Below are 13029 nucleotides of genomic sequence, written 5' to 3'. Positions count from 1 at the left end.
GCTGTGCTAGTTGGTAAGCAGATTATCTTTGCTTGGTGCTCTCTGCTGCGAAGCAGCGCAAGACACCACCGAAAATGCGGTCGTACAGCGATCAAGAGAAGGCCATGCCCGCGACTTGGCTATGCGAGTAACTCCTCCCTGGTAGAGGGCTCGTTTCTCCGGTAAGTGCGAGATGGCGCCACGGGTACCAGTGCTGCGAAGCCTTTCGGTTTTGGTTCCCCGGCGTCGCAGACGATGAGGATTTGCAAATAATTTTGACTGAATCAGGCGAGTACCGCACCTAAATGTAGTAGAAAACAAAACTGACCACCAAATGTGCGAAATTTTAACCCGAACAAACGCGCGGTTAGGCCGAGAGAATTTTTTTTTTCGATTTTCTCTGATTTACGCAACAGTCGGTATGTGTGTTGCTTAGCGGCTGTCCTGCTGTGTCGTTCAGTGGCTTTTCGGCGGCTGTCATCATCAAGGTAAGGTAACCTTTTAGACAACCTTTTATTTCTGGCGTACCTGCGCTCCGCACAAGAAATACTAAGTAGCGTAGCGGCCTCACTAGATGTTTAAGCTCGCATGGTCTCAATAACCTGAAGTTATTTAGCGTGATTTATATCTTTCCCGCTGCAAAGAATAGACTATGGTTTACGGAACGTTCTTAAGTAGGGGCTCAGCGGTACGTTTTTTGCGCTGTGTCAGGCCTCAGGCGCGGTAGTGTCTCATACTTCTGGAGTTATTGCATATTGCTACCACTATACTACCACTAAAATACGGCTGCCGGGATAGTAAGCGGCACCCGCTCTGGCTCTAAAGCTTACGGCCTTGCGGTTGAGCGACAAGGTATTAAAGTGCATGAACCATGCGTAGTTTGCCCGCAATGAAAGTTTTGTTTCATCTGAAAACTTAAGAGCATTGGTATGCCGTACCCCGCAAGTGGTAGCGTCAAAAAAGGAGAACCTCGCTTCGCCAATGTTACTATGTGCCGTGTTCTAAGGATTGCGTTCTCCTCGACCGCTCGCACTGCCGAGCCTGGAGCGCTGGAGATCTTGGCGCTCCCCAGCAGTGAACCCCGCTCGTGGGCGCCGGGTTCGCCCTTCTCGAGCTGAAGTGCAGATCAGCGTCCACCCGCTGTCTAGCTGTGCCAGCAGTTCATCCATGGTCGACTGGTGCTGCAATACCATCACAGTAGTTATTACCATTTCAACGTAGGACAATGAACAGCGATGCACAGAAACCGTCGCATTTACTTTTATTTTTTCCAATAGAAATAGGGCTTTTAACTCACAAAAATATTACAATGGAACGCCCCCTCATTTCTTTGCCTTCAGCACTTCGCTCCTGACCGCTTAAGATGCAAACGATGCTCGGGCTCAGCATGTTGAGTGCACGTGATCATCAGCGAGTGATACTCCTCTGTGACGCCCCAATAAAAAAAAAAAAACATTGGAACCAATTGGATTTCCAGCTGGTTCTAACTGGCTCTAGTTGGACCAGCTATGCTTCCAGCGAGTTTCAATTAGAATGGTTTTCCAATTGGATGGTCCAAATAGAGTATCCAGTTGGACCTGGTGGGCTTCCAATTGGTGAGCACAATTGCTCTTACCCATTGCGTCCAATTGGTAAACTGCAGTTTCCCAACTGCACCCCATGTATCCAATTAATGTTTGCATATTTCGCAAACAAGGCAGAACTAATGTGGTTCTTATAATAAGAGCTGTCAGCGGCACAACCTACTAAATTGTATTCATCATCTGCAGCACTAGTGCGGTTGAAATTAAATAACTGCTCAGTGGGAAGCACCACTGGCCTCAGCATGAGAGCTTCATAAATGGGTTATATAAGTTGGAGCAGAAGTGCGCCTCTGGATGTATATGTTGAGCTAATATATGCTACTAGTGTCCGACTGTGTAGTGTTTCTTGTGTCTGTAGGCCTTGATTACCATAAAAGCATCTTAATTTCAATTCCGTAGAAAAATGTTGATTGGCCCCAGGCACACTGTCTTCCTTCAGTCCTCACAAAGCAGTTTTCGTTTTGCATGTTATAATATGTTAAGTTGCAGAAATATTTCTTACACTGCATATTTTGCGAAAACTGAATTGCGAGCTGTACTGTGAATATTTTTTGGGTGAAATAACTGCCTGAACTAATGGGTCCAATTGGTTGGTCCAGTTGGATCCATTAGGGTCTAATTGGTCACATTTCTAAAAACACCACTGCAGCCACTTGCTTCCAACTGGAAAATCCAATTTGAACCAATTGGACATTCCAATTGGTTCAAGTGTTTTTTTTTTACTGCGGCAGTCCTGGTTTTTAACAATCCATGCCGGAATGTGCCATCCATGCCAGAAATATCAGGCCAGTTTTCATTTGCACAGGTGAGTGTTTCTAACGCAGTAGGTGGGCGTGAAAAACACAGAGAAATAATTGTGTCCAATGCTGAGCCCACAGCTTTGCCCGTGTTCTAAATCACCTCTTCCAGAACATCGCGGATGTGCAGGAGAGCCAGGACTATTGGTTGGAGCTGCACTGTTGGGGGTCTCAACCAGCTCTCCTCCAGAGGTAAAGTGCACATTTTGGCAAAATTTATCCAAGGTGTCAAAGAGGAGTGATATTGTGCGGGGGCTCCTCCACATCTTGCGTATATCAACGCTAACCCCAGCAGTGAGGATATACCACTGCCATCCAGGTAGCTCTTGTGTGTAATCTGTATACTCAGGGGTAAATAGTTTTCACATGAATTATCATAAAAGATTACTCACGCTCAAAGCATATTGGGTGTCGTGGAAATTCGTTAATGTGTTTTCGGACCTTTGAAGGATAGTGTTTTTATATGTGCTGTGTGCACGGAATTTCACTTGGTTCGCTAGAAGTCAGGGCACTGGCAGTGGTGTCAGTCATTTACTTCTGTGGCTGTGAGCTCGTACAAACTGGGATTTAATTGTTGCATTGTATGGGAAGAGCGATGCCCTTAGTATGGACTGCAGTCACCGTAGCAGAGGGTAAGTTGTGTAGAGTAGAGAAAGAGTGCTTGCTGTTAGAAGCTGCTCTACGCCACTAAGTCTCATTATCGATCCGCTGATGGAGTGAGGGGCATCAGTGGGGTGTCGCAGTGCTTATGCTGTATTATGTTATGGCCTTAATGGCGCAAGGAATACTTTCAGATTGAAAGGAACGTAGCAATGGTCAGTCAGTAATATCGCAGTTCTGATTAGAACCTCCCATTCTGAAGGAACTCCAGAAAAACTGCTCATTAAATTAGATGCCATAAAAATATAACCATATATTACCGACGTCTGTGAAAAATGTATACATGAAACCAGCACCTGCGTCAAAGCACATCATTGAGTACTAAGCTTTTACTCTTTGTTTCATACTCAAAATGATCTCTTCAGTGCCGGAAGCAAAGAAATTGGCTTTAAACCTTGACACTATCAAAGATGTACTTCATCAGTGTCCTGGAGGAACAATGATGGACGAACAAGTGAGCGTCCCACCAAAAGACATTCTGCACTGCATGCAACAGCCCAGGGGATAAGCCAAAATGGTATTACATTTCAATTAATTCGGCAGATGGTAGTTTTTTCACTAAGTTTTTGCTCTGACATAGTAGTTTGAAATCTTAGTTTGGCTACAGCTGCTCACTCCTCGGTAAAAGACAAGTACGCTACACTACAGGGTTGAGGTGAGGGTTGCTCACTTGTCCAGAGCCTTACAATGGTATGCTTTGTTCCTGTATAGATCTTGTATTAGGTGCAGAGACCCGGCTGCCTCTAAGTCATGGAGGATGCATTGGTTGTTACTGCCTCTGCTTATGCCAACGCACTGAAACTGCGCACTATGACCTGTCCATGGGTGTAGTGTTTGCACCTTTTTTAACCTTTGTTTTCAGCCCAGTACTCGAGTTGCTGAGGTACCAGTAAAACCAACGTAACTATAGTGCTCTATTTTCCAGGTCATCAGGCAACCATTTTCACTGTCGGCCGCTAACAAAGCGAATGCCTTGGACGCAAGGTCAGGCTTGGTGCCTCAATGCGATACAACGGAAACTCCGCCTTCGATCTCAACCTAAGCGAGTGGCGGCAGCACCTGGCCTCCCAGGATTCCAGCCACTGCCATCAGGTGGGGTGGCAGCATGGCTTTGGGGTGGTCGTTGGGCACAGGATCATGCTGCCCATGTTGGCCGCATCGAATGTTGCCCCCAACTGCCAGTATTGCGACGACGCGCTCCTGCATGCCATGGTCCTATGTGCCTGCTCACGGCTCAACACCCCTGATACCATGAAGCAGGTATAACGTACCCACTGCAAACCATTTTCCCAAAAGTAACCAAGCTGTTTGGTTTGTTTCTCATTGTGTAAAGGTGCACTGGTACTAGTTCTCTACATCTAAATCACTGCTATGTATGGGCCTCTTTGTTCTCGCTTTCAGGAACTTTTGATTTAGAGCTCCACTATATATGAGCAACAAAGAAAGCACGCTGCCTGAAAGCTTTTCGCAAAGACGTTAGCTCCTGCATGCATAAGTGCATTGACCCCAATTATGCAAAGGGGAAAAGCAGCTGGTGAGAATCAGGTAACAGCAGATCTGTTGAAGGACGGAAAGGAAATTGTGGTTGAAAAACGTGCCACCCTGTTTACGCGATTCCCTATGATCTTGAGCGTACCAGAACCTTGGAAGAATGCTAACATTATCTAAGGAAGGGGACATCAAGTACTTGCAATTATTACAGACTGATAAGCTTACCGTTCGTTGCCTTCAAGGTATTTACTTAGGCGGTTGCAAATAGAGTCAGGCAAACTGACACTTCAACCATTTGATCAGGCAGGCTTTCCTAAAGAATAGTCGATAATAGGCTATATTCGCACTATCAGATGATAGAAATGTGGAGAGTGACCAGCCCCTATATATAACCTTCATTGGTTATGAGAAAGCATTTTACTCAGTGGAAACCTTACCAGTCATGCAAACATTGCGGAATCAGAGTGTAGAAGAGGCTAATGTGAAAATATTAGAAGATATCTATAACGTCTATGCAGCTATAATGTCAGCAATGAAATTCCAGTAAGAAAGGGTGTCATGTAGGGAGACATGATCTCGCCAGTGCTGTTCACCACCTGTTTACAGGATGTATTCCGAGACCTGGAATGGGAGCAGTAGTGGATAAGCTACTTTGGAATACCTAAGTAATCTGAGATTCACTGATGACATTGCCTTGCTAAGTCACTCAGGAGATGAACAGTGAAGCATAATCACTGAGTTAGGCAGAGCTGAAGGATGGGTCAAAAACTCTGAAAGCAGAAAATTGAAGTAATGTGCAACACTCTCGCAAGAGAACACCAGTTCACAATTGGTAGCGACGTGCTCGAAGTCGTAAGGAAATAAGTCTGCTTAGGGCAGGTAGTGGGTGCCGATCTTGATTATGAGAGGGAATTAACTAGAAGAGTAAGAAAGGATGGAGCACATATTGCGGGTTCTCTCAGATTATGTATGACAGCTTGCCAACATCCCTCAAGAGAAAAGCGTACAACAGCTGTATCTAATTAGTACTCACCTATGAGGCAGAAACATGGAGGCCAACGAAAGGAGTTCAGCTTGAGTGAAGAACAAAGCACCGAGCTATGGAAAGAAAAATGATACATGTAACTTTAAGAGACTACAAGCGGACAGAGTGGGTGAGGAAACAAATGTGGGTTAATTGAAATCAAGAGGGAGAAATAGGCTTGGGCAGTGCGTGTAATGCAAAGGCAGGAAAACTGCTGGCTGTTGAGGGTAACTGACTGGATCCGAAAAGAAGGCCAGCTTAGTGGAAGACGGCAGAAAGTTAGGGGTCGGGGGATTAGATTAAGAGTTTGCAGGGGCACGGTTGCCGCAGATACCAAAGTACAGGGACAATTGGAGAGACAAGGTAGGTGCAATGTCCCTGCAGGGGATGTGGTCAGGCTGATGATGATAATGATGTTGGCGAAATGAAGCAAAAGTAGTACAGACATGCACAGAATTATGCGATGCTGACGGGATGATGGTGCTTGCAACATGAAATGCTTTGTTTCGTTGACAAAAGCAGCCTTCCCAGGCCGGGTTGCTTGAGTAATTGAGGAATCCATTTATGCCCTGTTCTCTCTGGGCCTCCATTCTTGCGTCGCTTCTTCACCATCATGGTTTTGCATCACCCGAAGAAACAGTTCTACCAGTTACTTGTTGGCAGTGGAAAGAGGACTGAACAGTGCTAAAATTTATTAGTTGATATTGTGGGCATCTAACAAAAGATACGATTAATTTTCTGCAGCATGGACATCGAAAGTACAAAGAAAAGTGCTATGCCTCTTCATGGATGACAGTTTCTTTTTTTCTCAGATATAAGTGGTTTAAAGAAGGGTAACAAAATGCAAACATAATTGCCATAGTTGCTTTCGCTTTCGTGTGAGTTTCATCGTTTATTGGTGTAGGTATAGAACATCACTGAAGGTTTAAATAAAACCAAGTGAAAAAGGATTTGAAGCAAAGAACAGAAAGATAGCTTGAGGGCTGCCCCCATTGTTACTCCATGAGATAGTTCATTCCCTAGCCTGCCTTAACATTTTGAAAGGCGAGCAGGATAACGCGCGATGTATTGGTTCCCGTTTGCCCCTCCTCCACAGCTACTTTGGGGAAAGTCTTATTTCTATCTACCTCTGTATAAAGAGCAATTGACAAAATGACATCAGGGCCGCTCATCCTATTGCCTCTGGACTGTGATGAGTGGTACAGCGTTACTGCAGGTAGATGCAGTTGGGACATCTGCAGTGTGAATGGATCCTGGACACACTGGCCGTGCCAGAGGACACTGTCACCGAATCGCAGTGATGCATTGTTAGTGTATACATAGGTCAGGGTATACATCGGTCTAACTGGCCGACATTGATATGATTGATTAAGAGCACATCGGCTGTCGATGAAGTCCAAAACAGGGCCGTATTTGGTGTATGCCTGAAGCTACATGCAATATGCCATGGTTGCTTTTGCTGGCAAAAACAAAATTTTTGGAGAGGGGCTGTGATCAGGTTGCACGTGAGCCAGCAGAGGTCTTTTTCATAAGAAAGAAAGGACAATGCTTGTAAACTTTCTGGTTGGTTCCAGCAGGTGCAATTTTTTGTTCCTTCTCAAAGCTCACTGACTTCGTTTGATGCTGAGTGCCGGCAACATGAATATTCCAAGAGGCCGTTGTTGCTGTGAGGATGCATGGTTCAAGGGTGGGGAAGCACTAAGATCTCTAATGATTAATAGGCCAATAGTGAAGGTTGGTGACTGCCGTGATGATTGCCATCGTTATGCGAATCAGACTATGATGTCTGCACAGCTTTCCTGCTTTCAGGCAAATTTTATTTCATTGGAGTGTCAATATCGGCAGACGGCTGGCCTGAGATAGCCGTGTATATCCTTAAATGCAGTTTATCCTGCAGCAGGAAATCTTGCTCAATCTGGTTGATCCTAACAGCTGAAGAACTGGTTTATTTTCCTTGAAGCTCCAGTATGTTTGATGCTCCTAGCATGAATAATTCCGGCAAAGTGAAATTAAGTATTCGCAGCCATTATGTGCAGATTGGCAGCAAAACAATTATGTGCCCACTGATATTGTGCATGTCATCATTTAATTTGCTCTGCAATATAAATACGTAAGCCGGTGGTGCCGCTTCATTATTCGCTACGGAACATGCTCGCAGCTCGTGCCCGGGACACTACACTCTCCCCGACCACACCCTGAGCATGCCTGCTTGACCGACGGTGACTACTGTGGGACTCTCCTCGGCTCCCTCCAGCGCTGACTAGGGCATTGAGCGCTGACGCAGCATTCGCCCACTTCTCAGCGACTGGGGAGACAGCGAAGCATAAATTGCTGTCAGCGCTGTGCCTGGACGACAGCTTGAAACAGTAGGCTGTGGTGCTTCACCACGTGACCGAGGAGAACATGGTGTATCCCCATTTGCACAAGAAAAGGACTTTTTGGAGGGTGATTTTGACGAGGTCGTTGAGGGGCGGAAAGCAATTCGGGACGAGTTTTCGGCGTTTTGTACGGCCGTAATTCTTGGTTATTACGCTATCACTTTCGCGGATGTAAATGTATGTATAAATATGTGTGGTATTCAAAAACTTTGTGTTTATTCATTCAGAACTGAAGTATGCCTTGTTAGCTACAGATGTTTTTACACAACTAATTTGGTAGTTAGGACGAAGGTATCAGGCGGGAAACTTATTGCATGTTAATACTGTTAATTATTGACTCCAAAGGACCACATTGGACGTGCAAACTGCCAGTGACCACAGCTTGGTACATCGTTATGAAATAGCACAGGTAGCTATGCTTATGCCCTTCTGATTGCTTTTCACTGCGAACTGCTCACCTAATCCAAATGTGTGAAACCATCTCAACAAACTTGGAATGCATTACTCAGCAATGAAATGAGCGTCAAAGGAACAGAGAAGTGCAGGGAACCAGGAATTCAACTCTGCTGAAAGTAGTGGCAGTTTCAGAAACCTAACGCATTGTTCTGATGGCCTCGATAGCATGAATATTGTGAGACTGTGTTTGCAAACGGGTTATTTCGGAATGATACCACACTCAACTTAGCTGTATTCAAAGCAGAGCATTAAGCCACATGCGGAAAAAAATTCTGAAATTTTCTTCTAAGCATAGCTTCACCAAGAGATAGTTTCCGCGTACTGTCACGTATCCTCCAAAGGTGAGTGCAGCGCTGACCCTTCATATGTTCTTAGTACTTCCAAACTGCACAAACTCCGATTGCACGATATCTTGGCTTCAGTGTGGTAAGGCAGAAGTGTCTCTGCAGTGAGGCGATTGTGGATGGACATCGTCTCTTATGGGGATAATTTTTTTTAAAAGGTGCTGTGGTGAAAGGCGATACGAAAAAAACATTCTCTGACTTGGGCGAACCATAGGGAAGAGGTACTTTCTGGACAACTTCTGATGATAGTTGTTTCGCTTTTTAGTCCTGAAATGCAGCTACAGTACTTCCGGCTCTTTTCGCACAATTGGCTTTAAGGTATGTCACCACCTTTGAAAAAGCGTTTTTTTTGGAAAAATGACATTTTTTCTTTTTTATATTTTGGGAATCCCAAAACATTCAAAAATGTTTTGCAGCAAGTATAATGTTCGTATCTTATTTTGTTAAAAAGTTATAGCCAACTTTCGAACAGGTGGTGAACAGTTCTGAAACCGAAACTAATGTGGTTTGGTAACAGAAAATGATAACTCGACAATAATCTGCGGCGTATATCGAAAATTTTTTGTTTTCTTTTAGTCTGATATGTAAAAGATTACTCAAAGGCAATTTTTAAGGCTTCTTTTGTTTTTTAAACATTGCTTTATATTTCCGCAATGGGGATGCATGACGCTACAAGCGTCTCAGTTGTTTGCTTCGCGCTATCGCTTTGAATGCTACCGAATTAGTCTTTCAGTGATGGCAACAGAAGTACAGCAGATATATTGAGGGAAGCAGGCACCGAATCTGGCCACCACACTTTCCTAGCATGTTGCACTAGTGACCATTACCATGTGATGAAGGCCCAACATCAATCAACGGGCGAGGCAAAACATCTCTGCAAAAAAGGACGGGCAACAGCAAATGCCAAAAGAGAGCTCACATCAGCTAAGGAGGGCCCTAGCTATGAACCTGGAGGATTTTAACTTCCTAGGGCATGATGATCTTCTTTCTACAAGGATTGAAAAACTTTAATCTTGTTTTTCTCAAAACTTTATTTCTTGCACTTTCGTGTTGCGCAGTCATAACTTGGAAATAAATAAATATTTTTCAATGAAACTTTGCACGCTCTTTCCTTTGTTATTAGCCTGTGCAATGAACTAGGATAAATTAAATCGAATGGTGAGTTTTGATATAATCATGTTTTATGTAAGGAATGCAGGCAAAAATGACACATTTTTTTGTTTTCTTTGGCATTTTTGCTAACTTTTTTCCCAATGATCGGATGGCAAACATCCTAGTTGGTTGCACAGTATGGTTAGTTCGCTAAGTCTATGCCAAAAAAGTTTAAAATTCCTGCTCTCCATTCGCTAGTTATGAATGTTTGCGTAACAACCAAGTTTGGGCATTTTTTTGTGAATAATTAATACCAGCACGGCTTTTTTCACTCTTTCTTGCTTTTGAATATCATTTAAAACGATGCTTTATAACGTAAATGTGAAATAAAAATCTAAGTCAAATTTTAAAAAATTTTTGAAAAAGGTGGTGACATACCTTAAGAGCACGTTCTGCACTCATAATTACGAGCTTGATATGTCGGATCGAAATGCCAGTGTAAAGCATTAAAATCTGGATTTGCCTATGATCTTGAATGCCTCAAATTCCTGTATATAACATTGTACTCTAAAAAAATGGGACAGTTGAATAATAAATAAAAATTGAGTAATCGCCTTTTATTCAGCTACAACCATGGCCGTAAACTGCACCTGCACAATCTGCACTGCCTTATTTTTCACAGCTTATAAGGAAAAGTCCATACAGTGGAAAAAAAAAATTTCTGGGTGGTAGTGAGGATTCACGTATGCTCAAGAAGTCTAAAAAAACAAGCTTAAATTTATCAAAAATGCATTCCTACTGTTGCAATGCCCAGTGTCATGATTTCCTGACATGATAAATGTGTGCTCATTACAGATATACATGTATGCATGCAGCTAGGGTTGAAATGGGAATGTCAGGACCTTCTGATTAATGAGCAGCCTAAAATGAAACTGTGATGCTAATGTGAGGAAGGTATGGTAAGAAAAATGTGTCTTGAAGGTTCAGATGAAAAACAACATTGAATGACTCCTCATCTTCCATTAAATGAATATTGTTGCCTGACAAAAAGGGAAAAATTTATTGAACAGAATATTCATTACTCTCCCAAGTTTCATAAGGACACTTCTTAAGTCGGTGTTTCATGACTATGTAATATTGTGTTGGGTCGAGAATTCACCAAAATGGATATTTGCACTGCTTTGTGTTCAATAACGTTACATCTCAGTTTCCTGAATGGCATCCACGTTTCCCGCGCCATGTCCCAACATGCACTGAAGAGTCACACAGGCGAAACCTCGCGTGCTCAGTCAAAAATATCCTCGGAAGAGCTGCACAAAGCAAAAACAACAATGGGAGGAATGGGTGTGTGTGGGGGGGGGGAGGAGGGGTGAAACTTCGATTCTGATACAAATGGGAGTCCTGTCCTCTGAGTTCTTATTTGGGTAAGTGCTTTTCAAGAAATAGGCTCTTGTGCTTAAGTAGAACGTGTTGTCGGGCTAGTTGGTTCAATACTTCAGACGTGTGTGTGTGTTTCGCGAAACTGCCATGTCTGAAGCTCCTGTGCCACTGCACTTTCCCCTTTTTTCTCACATGAAAAAGGGCTTTCATCCCCGGATGAAAGGACCAATGTAAATATCGCTAAGGATGACCGTCATACGATCGGTATTTGTGCGGATACCGCAAGCGTGCGGTTCGCACGTTTTCAGCCTCGGTGCGAACGTGGAGTGGAAGCGTGTTGTATGATGATTTTGCTGCTTGAGCCTGATGGTTCCAGCTTCGAGTGGCGCTTCCAGTAATGCCTCTCGTCTAGTCGCGTGCAGCGGTACAGACATCGTTGCGTTGCACAGAAAGAGCGACGCGGACTGTAGTCACCGTAGCAGAGGCTATAGAGTCGTGTAGAGTACAGAAAGAGTGCTTGCTGGTAGAAACTGCTCTACACCACTAAGTGTCACTGTCGATCCGCTGGCGGAGCGATGGGCGTCAGTGGGGGGCTGCAGGGCTTATGCTGTATTTTACGTCCTCGATGGCGCAAGGAATAATTTTATATTGAAAGGAACTTAGCAATGGTTAATCTGTAATATCGCAGGGCTGTTTGGAGCCTGCAGTTCTGAAGGAGCGCCCGAAAAACTACTAATGAAGTTAGACACCATAAACATAAAACACATATTACCGACGTCTGCAAAAATGTATGTGTGAAGCCAGCACACGTCAAAGGACATCATTAAGTATTAAGCTTTTCCTCTCTCTTTCGTACTCAAAATAATATCTTCAGCTCCTGAAGCACCGTAATCAGATTTAAACGTTGAGTCTATCCAACATGTACTTCATCAGTGTCCTGAAGGAACAAGTGAGCAAAGCATCATCGTCACCGTAGGCGCCATGGAAACCAATAACGCTGAAGCCATAATCGAGGCGAACCAATTGCTTCAAGACCAACGAAACGGCATCGCTAGAGGCATCGCACATTTCGGCAGTGGCCAAGCCGAAGTACTGCTAACTTCTGCGAAGAATACTGACACATCAACAGAGGAACGACGACTGCTTTCTTCGAAGAAATATCTGACGTACGAGACTACTGCGCCCTCTCAGACCCATTCGCAGAAGATTCGCCTGATCAAGAAAACTTGCCCGCTTTCGACATCGACCCAGCCCTGCCCTGGAACAGAAAAGACCAGATCCGCAATTTGCTTCGAATCTACAGCGAGCGTTTCTCGTCGCCGAAGGTGCGACAAATGCCTAATGCCAAGCATCGCATTAACCGACCAGCACGTCCGACCCATCTGCCAGAGACCCTACCGTGTGTCGCCGCGAACGCCAAGCAATCCGGTAAAATTGGTGAATTGGTTTTTGAGGAAAGGAAATGGCGCAGTGTTTAATGCGCAATGACATCGCACAGCACACAGGCGCCTTTTGCGTTTCGCCTCCATCGAAATGTGGTCGCCACGGTCGGCTTCTAACCCGGGTACTCCCGACCAATTGGATGAAATGCATCGTGACGACGTCATCAAGCCTTGAAAGAGCCCATATGCGGCACGGTTGTTCAAGTGAGAAAAAGCACGGCGCACTTCGATTCTGTGTTGATTACCGCCGCTTGAACAACATAACAGAAAAGAATTGGTTTATTAGTTTATTGGAGGTTTAATGTCCTAAAGCAACCCAGGCTGTGACGGACGCCGTAGTGAAGGGCTCCGGAAATTTCGACCAACTGGGGTTCTTTAACGTGCACTGACATCGCACAGTACA

General features: G+C 44.3%; 1 protein-coding gene across 7 annotated transcripts; it reads left to right on the top strand.

Annotated features, from left to right (window-relative positions):
• The first annotated feature begins 235 nt into the window (after positions 1-235).
• LOC149355145 (uncharacterized) lies at positions 236-11057 on the top strand. Of its 7 annotated transcripts, none has more exons than XM_089583652.1 (5): positions 236-467; positions 2472-2551; positions 3385-3536; positions 3945-4279; positions 7693-11057. In XM_089583652.1, the coding sequence occupies exons 4-5, from the start codon at positions 4022-4024 to the stop codon at positions 7792-7794; spliced, it is 360 nt and encodes a 119-aa protein (XP_089439778.1). In that variant the 5' UTR covers positions 236-467; positions 2472-2551; positions 3385-3536; positions 3945-4021; the 3' UTR covers positions 7795-11057. The 7 variants fall into 7 exon arrangements, 5 of the variants coding, with proteins under 5 accessions (XP_089439778.1, XP_089439777.1, XP_089439780.1 ...); XM_089583654.1 differs by lacking the exon at positions 236-467 and adding an exon at positions 484-667; XR_016291466.1 differs by lacking the exon at positions 236-467 and adding an exon at positions 681-2367.
• Positions 11058-13029: the final 1972 nt, after the last annotated feature.

Source organism: Amblyomma mixtum, chromosome 3 (genome assembly GCF_055824585.1).
Source record: "Amblyomma mixtum isolate Tamu chromosome 3, ASM5582458v1, whole genome shotgun sequence".
Classification (NCBI taxonomy): Eukaryota; Metazoa; Arthropoda; class Arachnida; order Ixodida; family Ixodidae; genus Amblyomma; species Amblyomma mixtum.
Note: the sequence above shows the minus strand (reverse complement) of the source record. Positions and strands in the feature narration are given on the sequence as shown.